Here is a 19,054-nt window from a genome sequence, read left to right as displayed (position 1 = left end):
CAGATTGCGTATGAATCTTTCGCAGGTTTCGGGAAATTCTTGTTCAGCATCAGCACGCTTTCTCGGATCGAATTATTTCTTGGCACCTTTCCCTCAGCAAATAGTGACTGCGGGACAATGCTTTAGACAAGTGGGCTAAAAATAATTTTGGTTAATACACCAACATTAAGCTCTGCTAAGATTTCTACTCTATTAAAATCATGGATGGATCTATGTATCGCAGGCCTTCTTCTTACGTGTTTTTGTTTATAGCTTGTCTGCTGACGTCTTGAGCTTGGTCGGTGGATGCGTTTGAAGGTTTTAGCTTAAAGTTAACCTTGTGCTTTATTTCTCGGCGCAAGTGAAGCATTTAAAACATAATTTAGCAAACGCGTACGTATTTATGTGCTTCTGCTGCTGATTAAGCCCAGAGATCAATAGTTTTATTAGTTTGGCGAATTTGGGGAAGTCAAGTGGCATACGTAATAATTTCCTCAAGTGAATTATTTATTGCTTTGTTGGTTCTGGTTGTTTTAAATTTAAAATGTCGGTTTGAACTACGTATACGGTTGAATTTATATATACATATCCGGCATGTGGCGCAGTTACGGCGTTACATATTCGGGTCGGGTCACACAATCTGGGAAAAATAATTAATTCTAAATTATATAAGAAGACAGTGAAAGTTGGCAAGATCAAAGTAAAAATAATTCCACACAGACCATGTCATTTTCCGTATTACGAAAAGTGGTGCCTTGGAGTTGGTCCACAATTTTGATAATATTGTGTTTTTATCTGAATCAGTATTGTGAAGGTTAGTAAATACACACATAAATATATTGTGCCTATGATTCGATTAAATGATTGTAATTGAGCCTGGTTAAAATATCAATGTTTCGAAACCGCAGGGAAACGAATGTGTTACATTTGTAATACAAACAAACTTGCAAACATAACTTTGGAACGAGATTCCTGTCTGGACAACCCAGAAAACGGTACAAGTCCAGAAAACATTGTTGAGTGCAAACATTTTTGTACGATTAAGCGTAAAGAGTTCCTCAGCATTCCAGGTACTTATTTTGTAATTCTATGAAATGTCAGTGTTATGGGTGCAAGAAATAACCGCAAGAAAGTAGTTTCTTGCAGCTATTTCGACCTGCAAGAAATGCAAGGGGGAAAGAAACTACGTCGCCCCCACCCGTTATACATCATCCGGTGCGTGGCTAGATGGGGGCCCCATCATGGGGCATATTTCTTGCACTTTCTTGCAGTTTCTTGCTTTGCAGTGCAAGAAATGTAGCAAACCCGCAAGAAACGAAAAACTGTAAAGTAAAATTTATTTTACATTATGCATAAAATCTCACACTCCGTTTTATATTAATATTTTAAAATATAAATCCGAAATGTTTAAATACTTTTTCTCATAAAACAGGAGAATGGATCGTCATATCACTCGAAAGAAATTGTGAGGAGAGACCTTTCATACTCGACGGTGTAGAGGCAGAAAACCACGTCATGACTTATTACAGATCATGTCGAGCCAACCTATGCAACGATGGCGATGGACTCACCAGTACTTTCTTTACAAATACATCGAAATTATTGGAAATCATATTTTATTTATAAAACAAGCTCACGAATCTTTCCATTCTGTTTGACAGGCTTAAAATACATTCTCGACGAACCTGACGAAGAAGAAGACGACGAAAATGTTACAAATTCTTCCACCCATTTCGCCACCCCTTCGCCCAACTATCGCTCTACAACTATTCGAATATTTAAAATCTATTTTTTTGCCTTTGTTGCCTTCATATTCTCAATAACTTGAAACTTTTTAGCGTAATTATTGTACAATTTGTGTACTTTCTTTTATTCTGTGACGACAATTTGTACCTCGAATTTCGAGTTGTGCAGTAAAGTAATCCAGATTAAATCTTTGTATTAATTCCGGCTACTTTATGTAACAGCTAGTGGAGGGAGTTTAATGACGCAGCATCTTCTCCTATGCGCAGGAAGGTTTTGCACTTGGGGAGCTACTTGGGGCATTAATTTGATATTGCTAAATATGTGAAGTAATCGAGTTTAATTTTTTTTTTATCCAGACTTTGTGAAAAAAATGACGCCACCTTTTTCCTATAAAGTTTGACGTCTTTACTTGATTTTTATTTATTTTTAAATCAAATCAATTATATAATTAAGTTCTTAATTTATGGTCAACGTTTTTTTAAAAGTAATTTTAGACCAGACAAATAAAGTTTCCAATGATAGGTAGACATACAAGTTGAGTCTGAAATCGCTGGAATCAGGGTCAACATGATCAGATTTCGCGTTGTGGACTTGTGGAGCAGTGCATACTGCATACTTCATCCACACATCTACCCGATAATACATTTTCGTTCTTTACAACGTTAGAAAGTTAGTACCAATTTTTTGAATTCTCAAAGTCTGGATTTAAAAAAAAAATTTTAAATTCGATTAAACTTGCCGTAACATGAAATTAATCCCCACAAGCATCCCCTCAAGTGCAAGAACCATCATCGTCTTTTCACTCATTCGGAACATCACGATGAAGCCGACTAATTATGCATCGCACTGTTTTAAGTGCGAGAAGGAACTCCATTTATAAAGGTGTGAGCCACCAGTTATTGCAAACAATAAAATAATGCCTTCATTTTACTGAATGTGGACGGAAGAGATGAATCAAGACGAGATTTAAGACAAGGCTATGCGAGTTCATTCACCACGACATGATGAGATTTAGCGTAGAAGGAACCGAAACCCATCATTCACTTCCAATGCAACTTCTTCTTCTTCTTCTTGATCCAAGAAGACAAGTCAACAATGCTGCAATCACAAAGAATTACAAGTGAACTGGGATGATTTTTGGCTGCACTGCTTGCTGCTGCCGATCAACAATACTCGTCATCTTTTTTCATGACATTCCTTCAACTTGATGATTTTTTCGGGTAATTTCCAAAATTCATTTCCTGTCATTATTATTAAGGGGTGAACCTCAAGACTTTGGCCGTCCGTCCGTCCGTCAGCAGGATAACGGGAGAACTGATAGAGATCGATTTGCAGGATCATCAGGGGGAGGATCCTAGCAACTTTTGGGGTCAATAGGACCCCCCTCGAAATTCGGGGGGTGTGGTCACATAATTCTTTTTAGTTAATTACTGTTTCACCCTATTGCTACATTTTGTTTGCAACGGTTTATTAAATACTTACCGAGCAATAAGCACGAAAGATCTGCATAATTTAAAACGGATCAATCTGAGGATTGATTATGGATTGAGATCAACAGAGCAATCAAAATATCAATTGTCCTGAATAATACTTTTGTAGAACTCTATTGAATTTGAACTTGAGCCAGATTCCGATCCTGTTATGTGTATCAGCTTATTCAGATTATTGTATAACAAATAGCTTAATTCTCTGTCTTATATGGATTGTCCGTTCAAAAAGAGTGACATGAATATGTTGTTATGTATTCAAACCCCAGTGAGCAAAAATACTGTAAAATGATGCAAAACCTTGTCGTATAATAAATTTAACGTTAAAGAGATGCAGTCATGAAAGAGTAAATAAATGGTTTTGTTTCTAGATCTTAAAAAAATAAAAGAATCCGGCCAATACCCGTACTTCTGGTTTTGATAGTGACCTAACTGTTGTTCGTTCGTTAATAAAATGATATCTGAAACGAATTGGTGCCAATTAATGCAGAATCGTATTTGAATTAACATCACCCCAGACTGTGCATACGTACGTACTTTCGTAATAATAATGGGGCTGTTGTTTGTTGGTTGATCGACCTAGACCATAACCTGTGTCACTTACTGTTGACTGGCTTGAATCGGTGAGGTTGTGGACATCATCGTGTAGATGACCATCATCGTCGTCGTCGGCATATCGTACCGGATAGAAAACCAACCAACCTCAACTATTCAGATAATGCTTGGACCGGATTGGTAGGTTTTGTCGCAGATGGGGACGACAACAGGTGTGAAGTCTTGGACTCCGGTTACTCAATCTCGCTTTACTTGAGACTTTTTAACCTTTTGTCTCAAACATATTTAAATTCGCCAATTCTGGTTGACAGAGAGAAATCGAGAACGGAGAACAAGGAACGAAGGTCAGTCAAATGACACCATCTTCACGTGTCATCAGCGTCCCCATTTAAAGGAGCAGGACTACACTAATGTATGCAAAAGACAACAATTAAGAGAAAAGTGATAGTTCATCGTAACTGTAATTATGTAGACGGGGGAAACCCGGTTGGGGCAAAGGCTTAGAAAAACTTTGACAAATGCGTGCATACCGATACATTGCTCCAGTAAATATGTTGTCACACTAACTACACACACATATCACATGTGAAGGTGTATCATTTAGCAGGGTACCAAATGAACCAATATATGCACATATTTATGAATGTGTATACCACCATTTGATTTCCAGAAACGCATTGACATTCTATCCTTAATCCCAATCAAGTTAAGCTTACCTGTGGCCAGCACTCTGCTTTCTGAGGGAAAGGCAACACAACAATAAAGAACCATTAACACCGTCAGAATTATGCCTAAGCAATCAGGTAATGTGGTACATTTTATTACTGACAAGTAAGTAAGGAAGTAAGCATTTAGCCGTGTACTTATATCCACTATCCACTGCCTACCACTTATTCGGTACATTATTAGTCGGTCTCTTTTCTTCTCGGGTTTTATAAAACATTAAACCCATCGAAATGAAGACTCCTCCTGAATACCTTTTGAAACGAGAATCATCACCATACCACGAGCAAGGTGATGTTTTTACTACAATCGAACGTACGTACTCTAGACCTTACTTACTACTTCTACGAGGAGGACTACCTGTTTTCAGCTTGATCAGCATCAAACCGTTCACAATTTGAAAAAAGTTTGCATTCATTTTATTCCGTATCTCTCCCCTGGTTCGGAAGAAGATCTCTCAATCTCGCCTGCCTTGTGATATTCGATATCCATCCCTTATTCGATTGCATTATTATTACTGCAGACTTGCCCACTCGGCGTGTATGCCCTGGCGCAGGGAGTGAGTTAGTGCTGCAAGGTGGATGTATGTATGCATGTACATATCCTCTCATCTCAAGTGGTTGAAGATTTTACAGTAACCGTAAAATGAAACGCAACGTAATATTAATGATGGCATGGGAGTGCATGGCTGGGCCAGGTAGTCGTCGTCGTAGTAGAGTCTTCTTGGTCTTGTAATCAGTGGTTTCAGTTTGGTGACTTGAGTTCAGTCCGAAGAGGTTCAGTCAAGTCCTAGATTCCTATCTGGACTTACCACCGCTTCGACCAGAGAAGAGTAAAGCAAAGGGGAACCAATTCCTCCTTGGTTGTGGTGATTCAAAGAAAACAGAACCTTGACCTTTCTTCCCTTTTGTGTGGTTTGCGTGCCTTCAAAATCAACCCGGAAGGATCTGAGGAAGTGACTGATCTGGAAAAAATGAGATTGTGCCATTCTTATCATTTGCAAAAGATTTGAACCAGTTTTTCGTGAACCAACAATTTACACGACCAGTAAACAATTACAATTTGAGACTGTTTTAAGCACGCTTTAAGTAACAATTAAAGACCGGAAGTATCGGGAGAAGTTCTGAAATCACTGCAGCTGGATTCTTAAAGGTAACAAATTTTACACAAACTGAGACTTATCATGTACATATGTACATATGCATTTTTTTCATGGTATGGCTGGGTAACCAAAAATGCATAGGCATTGCAATATTGCATCATAATTTTTTTCCATCATTTCCAAACTCGAATGTGCATTGTTGATGAATCCTGAGAGACATTTCTTCTTCTTCTCGTTATGAGATGATGCATGAAATTATAAAGTTGTACAAGCTGTGGCTTTGACTTCCTCCTCGGTCTGGTGGATGTGAAGGTGTAAGTGCGGAACCTGTTCATTTCTTTCGCATCTCTCTGAATCCGATGTTATTATGAAAGAAAGAAATGAATGTTGGTCCTAACGGGATCCCAGAAAGAAGAAGAAGAATCCTTCTCATTCTCACTCAACCGGCCAAGACAACAAACAATGGATGGACGGAATGACCACTATAATACTTCACACAAATCCTACGATTCAACCTAATTCGCCTCGAGCTATGCAAAAGCTGCATGTACAGTTTGTCCCGATACAACAAGTGCGAATTGACGAGATGGATGGGAAATAAAGTGCATGGTCACTCGCACAACTATATCGGCACGACTAAATATCTGCATACATAGGAAGACGGATTAGGTATTAGGTTTCCAATTTCATGCCACTATTTACTCCTGGCTTGCATAATATTAAATTATTTTATGGATCATACCTAGTTTTTTTACGGTAAGCGTGACAGGTTATTAGCACACAGGTGAAATAAGAGCAGTCAGCCATGAGTACAAAAGATATCTTTGGATAAAGACAGGGATCAAGTTGACAATTTTATGAGGTGCAATCTACCCAACCTTTCCTCATGATAAGTATTTTTTAAGTCTTGGGCTCAATTTGAAATAAAGATTGTAAAAGGGAGGTGATTTTACGGATGAGACGACCACTTATTGCCTGTCATCGGCGTGCCATAATCATCTATTTTTTTACAATGACCAATAAATCTAAAGCAATTTTTATGTAAACGGCACTCATTATTAGGAACCTACATATTCCCAGACGACGACATTATTATTTTTTCTCTGTCCTGATCCGAACAATTTAACTTTTGCCCTAAAAACACATCTTGGTCCAATAAACCTGAATTTGTCCGTCAGTCAGACTTTGCATGCTGAGATTTACTTACTTACTTACCTGTTGAACCGCTTAGCTCACGTATTACTTACCAGTTCTTATCCACACTTTATTATTATCCGCATTTAATTTAAATAAAATTCAATTACGTTTATTTGAAAACAGTTAGATTTCGATTAATTCAGTCGTGTCATGCATATCCACGAAACGAAATGAGGTAACAGCAGCAAGGGGGGTTGCAAAAGTAACCCGACGGGATGTAGGTACCTCGCAGCATCTCATCAGCCGTCGCGTCCGGCCGTGACCGTGCCTCATCTGAATTTCATTTCGTTTTATTATGTAAACCCAATTGACCAAGTAAACTATGCAAAAAATATGCACAACCAGCCCGTGACTGGTTTATGTACTTCGGGCTTTACATTCGGTCCCCTTTCTACATCTTTTTATTTGAATTTTCATGTGACATAAAAATAATTTGATGAAAATAAATGGGGGTGGGTGGTCGTAATAAATACGCGCCACACGGGTCGGTTCGTAGTTAAATCCTAACTTGGGCAGTTAAAATAAGAAGGAAAAGTAGAGTAGTCCGAAAAATTAAATTAAAGCAGTGGGCCAGAGAGTGGGGATCGTTACTTTATTTTATGATAATTTCACTCTGCAAACGAACTAATAAACGTCATTCTTTCCGGGCTAGTTTGCAAACTCGTGTGATATGACTGTTCCGAATATTTTCGAATTTATCGTCAATAATTGTAATTGTTGAGTCGTCGTTAAAGTGTAGAACATAATAATTTAGGGACATTATTGCAAAATTAGGACAGAATTTTAGTAAACTTTCCGTCCACATCGTCGTCCCATTTAGGGTTTCGCTTTCCAAGAATGGTTCTACTAAATTGCTTGACTGGTACATATTTAAAAACTATGCAGTTTTTAAGTACCGAATTTCCCGTTATTTCTACGACGAGTCAAATGCATATAATTCATTCTCAAGTCATTCATTCTAAATAAGACTGCAGCTCAGGTAGACCGCACGATATTCTATTATCGCATCGCTAAATGGCCAGGAGACCTATTTATCTTCACATGTTTCTATTTCTGATCATCTTCCAAGTATGTACAGCCATGCAGCTTATTCAACAACATAAGCCGATTAGCAATAGATTTCAAACTACTATAAATCCCATTGTGCAAGTATCAAGCTACAAGATTCCAGTCGTAATTAATGTGTCAATGTTCTCTCTCTTATGCTTCCAGGTATGACTCATCATCACACCTGTCCAATCCAAGAATAAATACTTACTTAATTGCTTCCGGATAGTAAAAGCGTTCTATTACGCCGTAGTCGTCGTCGTCGCCACCGCCGTCGACATCCATATATTGAACTGATAGTGGACACGCCAAAGGAAGAAACGGGATTTGGTCCAAATCTCGTGTTGTGGCAGACAGATTAATAATGCGGGTCCGAACGAAAGGAAATGTGTTCTCTTTACTGATTCTTCTTCTCACCCTCAAGTCTTCCCCACTTTTTGCTTATCCTCCACTAACCACGAGGGAGGTAACAACATCATCTTTCCCATCATCCTCGTCCGAAGGATTGAAAGAAGATCTTAGCCGAGGTGAGTAAACTCCACGAGTTGTTAATGAATAAATGTGTGTTGGACGACAAGCAGTCATCATAATGCACGCCACACGGACACTCTTTTCTTTCACACCGGTATTGCATTGTGAAGAAGAAAGAAAGGCTAATAAATCTCGTCTTCTTCCGGATTGGACTGACCACTTCGTCTTTTCGCGAGGAGGATGATGAGTCGTCGATGCTAAAACTTGTGGACCACTTACAACCTCTTTTTATTGTTGCGTGTGTGAGAAATGAGTAATTACAATGCAACCGAGTCATGTTGTGATCAAAACAAGAACAATGGATCCAGTTTTTAATGACAGGCAGGATGGGAAAGGCAATTAGTTAACTACTTTTTGATAGGCTGAAAATTCGAGAATCTTCTTTTTTTACCTTGAACCAATGCAATGTAATAACATGTGATATTTACATTTATTACGTATTGTGATACATTATTTCGGTCGAGTTCCGTTATTATTATGCACCGAGTGCACTTTTTATTTCCATATTTGGCCATCCCAAGCAATGAGGGAAAGAACTAGTTTTTTCACCTAGAGCTTTAAACTGACTTTATTCTGCTCAACGAGTTGTATAATAGCAAAAATCTGCTGATAGTTATATATTATTAATTGCACATATATAAGTAACTAACTGTAAGGGGGTAAATAATTTTCCACTGATTGAATTGGTTTAATTAATACTGGTGTGGTGCACTAAATCAATTAGTTCAATTATGAATCATAATTTATGATTGTCATTTCAGAGACGAATGGACGAAATATCAGACCGTTATCTTGCCAGCACAGGGAAAGTGGACAGATTGGAGTTTGTATGTTTGCATGGGATTGTATGAAGGTAAGGTTAATTTCTTATATTGATCAATTAATTTATTACATAACATGGATTTATGGCCCTCGTAATGCGTAAAGAGATGCGTAACACAAACACAGTTTCTTCATTAAATACCTGTCGAAATATTTACACATTCCTTTGGATTTTTTAGGTGAACGGAACCCACCTGGGAACATGTATAGACCGTTTTTACTTTGGATCCTGCTGCGACTTGGGAGACAGGACGGAACAAGTGATTCAATCATTGGCGTCTCAACAACAGGCCAGCATGCGACCACCCCTCCGACCTGTGACGACTGTGCGAACAACTTTGCGACCAATTACAGAATATCCCTTGAAACTCAGTACATTTCAAGATGTACACGGTGTTAAACCGTCGCAGAGACCGGCGGGATTCAATTGTCCAGAACACCTCGGTTTCATTTGTGGGACAAGTACAGAAAAGCCACAAGGAGATGAAGGAACTACGACAAGGTTCCCAATAGTGTTGCCTGGTTTTCCGGAATGGGGGACTACGCCTACAACTCCTCAAACAACTTTGCCACCGGTGACCACCCCCACAACGCCTACTCTTCCTTCAACCCAACTACCTGAAATTTCTAGCCCAAATACACCGATTGATGTGAACCCTCCAGACGTTCCAGTGCAAGTCCCAGGAAACCCAATTGGGGGAGGAAATAATGAAACGTCTTCGGATGCTGAGCAGCCAAGTAAGCCCCCTCAACAACCTCAACAGCCTCAATTTCCAGGAATTGGAAATGGAACAATTCCGCAGCTACCAGTTCAACCGCCAGAGTTGCCAATTAATGGGACGGCTCCTCAACTTCCACAACAACCAGAATTACCAATTAATGGAACAACCCCACAACTTCCTCAGCAGCCAGAGTTGCCAATTAATGGAACAACCCCACAACTTCCTCAGCAGCCAGAGTTGCCAATTAATGGAACAACCCCACAACTTCCTCAGCAGCCAGAGTTGCCAATTAATGGAACAACCCCACAACTTCCTCAGCAGCCAGAGTTGCCAATTAATGGAACAACCCCACAACTTCCTCAGCAGCCAGAGTTGCCAATTAATGGAACAACCCCACAACTTCCTCAGCAGCCAGAGTTGCCAATTAATGGAACAACCCCACAACTTCCTCAGCAGCCAGAGTTGCCAATTAATGGAACAACCCCACAACTTCCTCAGCAGCCAGAGTTGCCAATTAATGGAACAACCCCACAACTTCCTCAGCAGCCAGAGTTGCCAATTAATGGAACAGCTCCTCAGCTACCGGTTATTCCAGGTCAACCAGGAAATGGCACAAATTCAGATAATCCGCAACCAACATTTCCAGGGTTAGGAAATGGAACAATTCCCCAATTACCAGTTCAACCGCCAGAGTTGCCAATTAATGGGACGGCGCCACAACTTCCTCAGCAGCCAGAGTTGCCAATTAATGGGACGGCGCCACAACTTCCTCAGCAGCCAGAGTTGCCAATTAATGGGACGGCGCCACAACTTCCTCAGCAGCCAGAATTGCCAATTAATGGAACTGCGCCACAACTCCCGCAACAGCCAGAGTTGCCAATTAATGGCACAGCGCCTCAATTGCCGACCATTCCCGGACAACCAGGTCAACCAGGAAATGGCACAAATTCAGATAATCCGCAACCAACATTTCCAGGGTTAGGAAATGGAACAATTCCCCAATTACCAGTTCAACCGCCAGAGTTGCCAATTAATGGGACGGCGCCACAACTTCCTCAGCAGCCAGAGTTGCCAATTAATGCGACGGCGCCACAACTTCCTCAGCAGCCAGAGTTGCCAATTAATGGGACGGCGCCACAACTTCCTCAGCAGCCAGAGTTGCCAATTAATGGGACGGCGCCACAACTTCCTCAGCAGCCAGAGTTGCCAATTAATGGGACGGCGCCACAACTTCCTCAGCAGCCAGAGTTGCCAATTAATGGAACGGCGCCACAACTTCCTCAACAACCAGAGTTGCCAATTAATGGAACGGCGCCACAACTTCCTCAACAACCAGAATTGCCAATTAATGGGACGGCGCCACAACTTCCTCAACAACCAGAGTTGCCAATTAATGGAACTGCTCCTCAATTACCGGCCATTCCTGGGCAGCCCGGTCAACCAGGAAACGGCACAAATTCAGATAGCCCTCAACCACAATTTCCAGGGTTAGGAAATGGAACAATTCCCCAGCTACCAGTTCAACCGCCAGAGTTGCCAATCAATGGAACAGCGCCACAGCTCCCGCAGCAGCCAGAATTGCCAATTAACGGAACAACGCCCCAATTACCAATTAATGGAACAGCGCCACAACTGCCAATTAACGGGACGGCTCCACAACTTCCTCAACAACCAGAATTGCCAATTAACGGGACGGCTCCACAACTTCCTCAACAACCAGAATTGCCAATTAACGGGACGGCTCCACAACTTCCTCAACAACCAGAATTGCCAATTAACGGGACGGCGCCACAACTTCCTCAACAACCAGAATTGCCAATTAACGGGACGGCGCCACAACTTCCTCAACAACCAGAATTGCCAATTAACGGGACGGCGCCACAACTTCCTCAACAACCAGAATTGCCAATCAATGGAACAGCACCTCAATTACCGGCGATTCCTGGGCAGCCCGGTCAACCAGGAAATGGCACAAATTCAGATAATCCACAACCAACGTTTCCAGGAGTAGGAAACGGAACAATTCCCCAATTACCAGTTCAACCGCCAGAGTTGCCAATCAATGGAACAGCGCCACAGCTCCCGCAGCAGCCAGAATTGCCAATTAACGGGACGGCTCCACAACTTCCTCAACAACCAGAATTGCCAATTAACGGGACGGCTCCACAACTTCCGCAACAACCAGAATTGCCAATTAACGGGACGGCTCCACAACTTCCTCAACAACCAGAATTGCCAATTAACGGGACGGCTCCACAACTTCCGCAACAACCAGAATTGCCAATTAACGGAACAGCCCCTCAGCTACCGATTATTCCTGGTCAACCAGGTCAACCAGGAAATGGCACAAATTCAGATAATCCTCAACCAACGTTTCCAGGAGTAGGAAACGGAACAATTCCCCAATTACCAGTTCAACCGCCAGAGTTGCCAATCAATGGAACAGCGCCACAATTGCCAATTAACGGAACAGCTCCACAACTTCCGCAACAACCAGAGTTGCCAATTAATGGGACGGCACCACAACTTCCGCAACAACCAGAGTTGCCAATTAATGGGACGGCGCCACAACTTCCGCAACAACCAGAGTTGCCAATTAATGGGACGGCACCACAACTTCCGCAACAACCAGAGTTGCCAATCAATGGGACGGCGCCACCACTTCCGCAGCAGCCAGAGTTGCCAATCAATGGAACAGCGCCACAATTGCCAATTAATGGAACAGCGCCACAACTTCCGCAACAACCAGAGTTGCCAATCAATGGGACGGCGCCACAACTTCCGCAACAACCAGAGTTGCCAATTAATGGTACAGCGCCACAAATACCGGCTATTCCTGGTCAACCAGGTCAACCAGGAAATGGAACAAATTCAGATAATCCTCAACCAACATTTCCAGGAGTAGGAAACGGAACAATTCCCCAATTACCAGTTCAACCGCCAGAGTTGCCAATCAATGGAACAGCGCCACAACTTCCGCAACAACCAGAGTTGCCAATTAATGGGACGGCGCCACAATTTCCAATTAATGGAACAACGCCACAACTTCCTCAACAACCAGAGTTGCCAATTAATGGAACAGCGCCACAATTGCCAATTAATGGAACAACGCCACAACTTCCGCAACAACCAGAGTTGCCAATTAATGGGACAGCACCAAATTTGCCAATTAACGGAACAGCGCCACAGCTTCCGGTTCAACAGCCTACAACCACCTCAACTCCACCGACTGAGGGAGATCAACCCGCACTGCCTCCATTCCCTGTTCTGGACCCTGTGTCCAACGTTAGTACACCTGCTGCTCCAGTACCCGAAGTGACCAGCCCAACACAACCTACTTTACCCGAAGTAACAACACCAACAACACCAGCAGTTTCGACGCCATCCGTTCCTAACGCACCGGCCTTACCCTCCACAAACACGACCTTCCCTATCCTTATCCCACCAATTGGCGGAGGTGATGGGGGTCAAAGTGACGATGTCACCACTTCTACTACTACGACCACCACGTTTGCTCCACCAACTATCTCTACAATTCCTCCACCCACGTGGCCCGCGCATTGGCCAACTCTGCCCCCAATTACCACCAGCTCAACAACAACGACGACAGGATCTCCATCAGGTGATGAGCCTGGTTCCACGAGTACCACTACTACACGCCGTCCTTGGTTCCCAACGTTCGCCCCACCAACACCAACCACGAAGCCACCCCCACAAGGAGACGACGCACCTACGTCGCCCACCCCTCAACCTTCTCTTCCTTCATGGACCTGGAGCACGTTCGCACCAATTACTTGGACTCCGACGACGACACCTTCTCCATCCAATTTGACTACTTTGCCACCCCTCAACATTAGTACGCCCGAGCTACCCACTGTCTTTCCAACGATGACTTCAACCACCACGGGAGGGCCTATCAAGCAAGAGGTCGGGGGCACGACGGTGGATGAAGACATTTTCTTTTCAGAAAATGGAACTCTTCTCATCAACGATTACAAAAAGAGTGAGTTTTTGTTTGCTGCCTTCAAAAGCTTATGCTTCAAGTTGATCTCTTTCTAAAATATACATGACATATTTTTCTGCAGTTTGCGGGAGGAGGTTCGCACCGGAATCAAGGATTGTGGGAGGCAAGGAGTCAACTTTTGGCAAGTGGCCCTGGCAGGTAACCGAAATACAATTTTCAAAGACAAGTTATGCACTTATGATGCACCTACATATGTATGACGCTATAAATTATAATTTATGTATTCATATAAGAAAGAAGCCTGGTAACTGACTTGATCTAACTTTTCCTTAGATATCCCTAAGACAATGGAGGACTTCGACTTATCTTCACAAGTGTGGAGCGGCTTTGCTCAACGAGAACTGGGCTGTGACCGCGGCACATTGCGTAGAAAAGTATGACGATTTTAGCAAAATATATCAGCTCGAAACCATAATCTGTTATTTTATATTTGAGTGTAGTCTCTGGTTGACACATCCGAGTGCGATAGCATTTACTGACTTCCATCTCACAATTTTTACAGAGTTCCACCAACTGATCTTCTCCTTCGCATTGGGGAATTTGACCTCTCAGATGACAAAGAGCCGTACGGTTTTGTAGAAAGAAGGGTCCAAATTGTCGCCACACATCCACAATTTGATGGTAAGCACGTACATAGATAATTTCACTTTATTGAGTAACATGTTCTGCAGATTCCTTCATCTGGCTGACCTATTGTTCTACTTTTTATTTCCAGCCCGTACCTTTGAGTATGATCTCGCCCTCTTGAGATTCTACGAACCCGTCAGTAAGTTCTAAACTAAATAGAAACGTCATTTTCTCACCATTCATAAAGTACGACGAATGGTTAATCACTCAAAACTAATATTACGTTTCAGCCTTCCAGCCTAATATTGTTCCAATCTGCGTACCCGAGAATGATGACGATTATTTGGGCAAGACTGGATTTGTTACTGGATGGGGAAGATTATACGAAGGTGACATAAATAATCTCCATTAAAATCTATCCTCCACACATTCTACTACCCACATTACATTATCTACTTTCTCTTTTTATAGATGGGCCACTCCCATCAAGATTACAAGAAGTTCCCGTCCCAGTAATTAATAATGAAGCTTGCGAGTCAATGTACAGAGGTTAGTCGCTCAAAAAATGATATTTTCCTGGCGAAATAACTAATCCCATAAAATGCCCTGCGTATTCTAGCTGCTGGTTATATTGAACATATACCACACATTTTCATTTGTGCTGGATGGAGGAGTGGGGGCAAAGATTCTTGCGAAGGTATAAGATCACTTATGTATTTATATATTTCGTATGCATGTATAAAAATTGTATGACTTTTCACTGATATGTTACATAATTTCTAATTGAAAAGGTGATTCCGGCGGTCCAATGGTGCTTCAACGGGAATCAGACAACCGATGGAATCTTGGTGGTGTCATTTCATGGGGCATCGGGTTAGACAATTATTATTGTTCAATATTTTAAATGCCCAGTTGCTAAATTATAAACTAATCAATTTTATTGTTTCATTACAGTTGTGCTGAGCCTAATCAACCAGGTAAATTAATTAACTAATTAATGATTACATTATGTTCATTGAAGACAATTTCATATATTTTCATTTATTTATTTACTAGGCGTCTATACCAGAATTAGTGAGTTCAGAAATTGGATAAACCAAATTCTACAATTTTAAAAAGTATTTAAATTGGACTTTGAAATCTCCTTCATTCCAAATTACTTGAAAACGAGTTAAAGTTTTCCAGTGCGGATTATAATTAAATTAAGTATAAACACAAGTACTGTGATCAACCAAAGCAATTTTTAATTAATGATGACGACTACCTACTACGAATGAAATGTGACGACGCAACCAGGGAACTGAGAAGAATATACTACATATTTTATCCACAGAATGTACCTAATTAATGTTAGGGTTTATTAGGTCAAGCTAAATTGTTATTTATTTATTGAAACTTTCACTCTGTCCGTGACAGTACTGACAGTTTGTAATATTTTTGATATTTTATTAGCCAAGTTTGCAATTCAGTCTGTGCCAAGTAAAAGTAACGAGGATCTAGTTTATTATTTAATTGTACATAAAACAGTGTACAGGGTTTTTTAATCGGGTTTTTTAAAACGGTACTTTTACTAAATGTTTGTAAATGGATGTTAAAATATGATAATTTATTATAAAGAAAGAGAGACGTATTGAAAAAATAAAATTTCTTCGACCGATAAACGATAATTCAATGTGTAATTTGAGCTATCATTAATGAACATGATTTTTGCATAGCAGAATCACAAATGCAGTATTTTTGTAATACAATTATAACTTAAAATACTCTAAATCTAAATAAGTACTCAATTAAAGTTTCAAGTTCCTTTGGAACGTACTTTCAAAATGTACCAAAGTTTTAAGGATTTCAGGTTCGTAGATAACAAATTCATGCATTTTCCTCATTTCATCAGCTCATGGGCTCTGTAGCAAACATGGATATGTAAAGGTCGCTTAGTGCATCAGCATATTTGAAGAGAATACTTATTGATGTTACATGATGATGGATAATGCGTTTGGTGAGTGGTGAGTATCTAATAAGTCATTCATACACGAATTACATGAGCGGGGATGTTGCTCCTGCGGATAACACAAGTTGGTCAAAATACTCAAGAACTATTGCCATATTGGCCAAATTGGCCATCAGTTGATACGTAATTTTTGTTATGGTATGATCCATTCATATTTAAATAACTTTCTATATTTTGCTGTTTTGTGCTCTTTTCCTCATAACACGGACTTTGGACTGAACTTGGTCGATGTACATAATTTACTAATTGAGATTAAGATTGTGGTGACTGGTGACTACATGGAGTAGTTGTCCCCTAATTTAGTCAGACGAGTGACATATTTTAAAAACAATTGCATACAAACTAGCGAAGAAGATTACACAATTAATTTAAAATGAAGGTGTTATCAAAAAGTGAAATTGCACAAAATGCGACGGAGGAGGAGGAGTATTTACAAGATTTTCCACCAGGCCCTCTCGACGTCTACCGGAAGCAAGCTACATTTAACTGGAAGACAATGAAGTTGACAATGGAGAGCGAATCCGTTCTGAAATTCAAAGTAAGCCAAGATTATTAAATTAGCTAGTAGAGTTCTTAAAAGCTTACGAAAGTGATACCTACTTATGTCAAACTTGATGGGTAAATTTTGATAAAAAATTGAGCACATTGTGATAATTGGTCGGCATTAGTTTGAGACAATATTGATCCACTAAATGGATCCTGCATAATTTATGTATCACACAAACCCTAATGGATTTCCCCAGCAGAAATAGAATTGCACGCTTTTATAAAATTCCAAGTATCATGCAAACCCTCATGTGCATATACATATGTTGATTTTCAACTTGACTGCACCCTCAAGATTTCCCTGTCTTGATGGGTGTAACTGTGGGAAAATTACCGGATAAACGTCCCTGTTTGGGCGACATGGCGTTAAACATCAGTCTCGACGTAGACTACGATTATGATTTAATCATAATTGGTGGTGGGTCAGGTGGTCTGGCGACGGCAAAAGCAGCAGCAAAATTTGGGAAACGTGTCGCCCTATGCGATTTTGTGAAACCTTCTCCTTTCGGGACATCGTGGGGTTTGGGAGGAACTTGTGTGAATGTGGGATGCATTCCGAAAAAGCTGATGCATCAAGCCGCCCAGCTTGGACAGTCGATCGACGATTCTGTCTTCTTTGGATGGCAGTCTGGAGAAAGAAAGGAGCACGATTGGATGAAAATGGTCCAAGGGATTCAAATTTATATAAAGTCCTTAAATTGGGGGTATAAAGTGACCCTGCAACAAGACGGGGTCGACTACTACAACAATTTTGCAACCTTTTTGGACAACCATTGCATCCAACTTACTGACGACAAGAAGGGAGCGCCCATGAACCGTACGGCAGAAACGTTTATCATTGCGGTGGGAGGGAGGCCGAAATATCTGGACATTGAAGGTGGCGAGTACTGCATCTCATCGGATGACCTCTTCTCCCTGCAGAGATCTCCAGGAAATGTGCTGCTGGTTGGTGGGAGTTATGTGGCCCTGGAATGTGCCGGATTTCTTGCAGGAATCGGGCTTGATGTCACTGTGATGGTGAGGTCAATCCTTCTTCGTGGGTTCGACCAACAAATGGCCGAGTTGGTGGGGACCGTTCTTGAAAATCACGAGGTAAAATTCGAGACGTGACTAATTTTCCTTAGGATCAGATTCATATTATGCAATTCAAAAAGGTCCAATTGCTGCGAGGCTGGGTTCCAACAAAGATCGAGAAAGTTGTCGATGTCTCTGACTCTGACGATCTCCCGAAATATCTCGTCACTTCTGAGAACACAGCAACAAACGAGGTGTCCGAAGATGTTTACAATACCATCATTGCCGCCGTGGGCAGAGATCCGTGTACGCAACATCTCCACCTTGACAATGCTGGGGTAGATGTGAGCACATCGTCCGGAAAAATTCTGACCAATGCGGCCGAACAAAGTAGCGCTGGGAATATTTTCGCCATTGGTGACGTTGCTGAAGGGAGGCCAGAATTGACGCCTGGTATGTAGCATCGCATTTTAATTGTCTATGTGCGAATATATACAAATCTCCTCTCTTTGACTAGTCGCAATTCAGTCTGGCGTTCTCTTGGTGAAACGGTTGTACGGAGGAAGCAATGTTCTCGTGGATTATGGCAATATTCCCACAACGGTATTCACGCCATTGGAATACGGTTGTGTGGGGTTCTCGGAGGAAGACGCGCTTGCAGAATTTGGTGAAGATCAAATCGAGGTTTATCACCTGACTAAACAACCTCTGGAATTTGTTTTGCCGTCACGGTATTTAGTTCATTATCGTGAATTTTTACTTGCCTCACGTAATTAAAAGCTTTAAAAATTGTCAGAGATAAAACGACATGCTACTCCAAAATTATTTGTGTCAAGAATGAAAATGAACGAGTTGTAGGATTTCACTATTTGGGACCCAACGCAGGAGAAATTACGCAAGGTTTCGGAATAACCTATTAATTAATAACCAACTAACAATTATTATAATTATTAACTGGAAATTAAATATGCAAGGTTTTTCTCT

The 19,054-nt window shown here is 41.1% G+C and overlaps 3 protein-coding genes across 9 annotated transcripts in view; all 3 read left to right on the top strand.

Moving 5' to 3' along the window:
• LOC110858372 lies at window positions 1-3,683 on the top strand. Its single transcript, XM_022107130.2, has 4 exons — window positions 1-793; window positions 888-1,049; window positions 1,412-1,552; window positions 1,641-3,683. The coding sequence occupies exons 1-4, from the start codon at window positions 703-705 to the stop codon at window positions 1,805-1,807; spliced, it is 561 nt and encodes a 186-aa protein (XP_021962822.1). The 5' UTR covers window positions 1-702; the 3' UTR covers window positions 1,808-3,683.
• Window positions 3,684-4,901: 1,218 nt separating this feature from the next.
• Window positions 4,902-16,169, top strand: LOC110858359 (mucin-2). 5 transcript variants are annotated; one of them, XM_022107106.2, is made up of 15 exons: window positions 4,902-5,642; window positions 8,002-8,363; window positions 9,129-9,220; window positions 9,369-10,604; window positions 10,650-13,914; window positions 13,997-14,073; window positions 14,209-14,309; window positions 14,438-14,556; window positions 14,651-14,701; window positions 14,793-14,891; window positions 14,974-15,051; window positions 15,122-15,199; window positions 15,294-15,375; window positions 15,457-15,479; window positions 15,559-16,169. In XM_022107106.2, the coding sequence occupies exons 2-15, from the start codon at window positions 8,201-8,203 to the stop codon at window positions 15,615-15,617; spliced, it is 5,523 nt and encodes a 1,840-aa protein (XP_021962798.1). In that variant the 5' UTR covers window positions 4,902-5,642; window positions 8,002-8,200; the 3' UTR covers window positions 15,618-16,169. The 5 variants fall into 5 exon arrangements, with proteins under 5 accessions (XP_021962798.1, XP_021962799.1, XP_021962797.1 ...); XM_022107107.2 differs by having other exon boundaries at window positions 4,903-5,642; window positions 9,369-10,934; window positions 11,025-13,914; XM_022107110.2 differs by having other exon boundaries at window positions 4,907-5,642; window positions 9,369-10,506; window positions 10,837-13,914.
• Window positions 16,170-16,549: 380 nt separating this feature from the next.
• The window catches only part of LOC110858451 (peroxisomal acyl-coenzyme A oxidase 3), a 9,040-nt gene continuing 6,535 nt past the window's right edge, over window positions 16,550-19,054 (top strand). For 2 of the 3 annotated variants that reach the window (XM_035858637.1, XM_035858636.1), the window contains exon 1: window positions 16,550-17,048. In XM_035858637.1, the coding sequence (XP_035714530.1) occupies window positions 16,884-17,048 (165 nt within the window). In that variant the 5' untranslated portion in view covers window positions 16,550-16,883. The remainder of the gene's footprint in view (window positions 17,049-19,054) is intronic. The other variant, XM_022107239.2, reaches the window with a different exon arrangement.

The sequence above is a fragment of the Folsomia candida genome, unplaced genomic scaffold (genome assembly GCF_002217175.1).
Source record: "Folsomia candida strain VU population unplaced genomic scaffold, ASM221717v1 Fcan01_Sc021, whole genome shotgun sequence".
NCBI classification, from domain to species: domain Eukaryota; kingdom Metazoa; phylum Arthropoda; class Collembola; order Entomobryomorpha; family Isotomidae; genus Folsomia; species Folsomia candida.
This window is presented reverse-complemented; position numbering and strand designations above follow the sequence as displayed.

Coding starts and splice junctions, on each gene's coding strand:
- LOC110858372 (XM_022107130.2), top strand. CDS start 703: ATGTCATTTTCCGTATTACGAAAAGTGGTGCCTTGGAGTTGGTCCACA. Junction 794..887: donor TCTGAATCAGTATTGTGAAG/GTTAGTAAATAC, acceptor TCGAAACCGCAG/GGAAACGAATGTGTTACATT. Junction 1,050..1,411: donor AGAGTTCCTCAGCATTCCAG/GTACTTATTTTG, acceptor CTCATAAAACAG/GAGAATGGATCGTCATATCA.
- LOC110858359 (XM_022107105.2), top strand. CDS start 8,201: ATGCGGGTCCGAACGAAAGGAAATGTGTTCTCTTTACTGATTCTTCTT. Junction 9,221..9,368: donor TTGCATGGGATTGTATGAAG/GTAAGGTTAATT, acceptor TGGATTTTTTAG/GTGAACGGAACCCACCTGGG. Junction 15,200..15,293: donor GGGCAAAGATTCTTGCGAAG/GTATAAGATCAC, acceptor CTAATTGAAAAG/GTGATTCCGGCGGTCCAATG.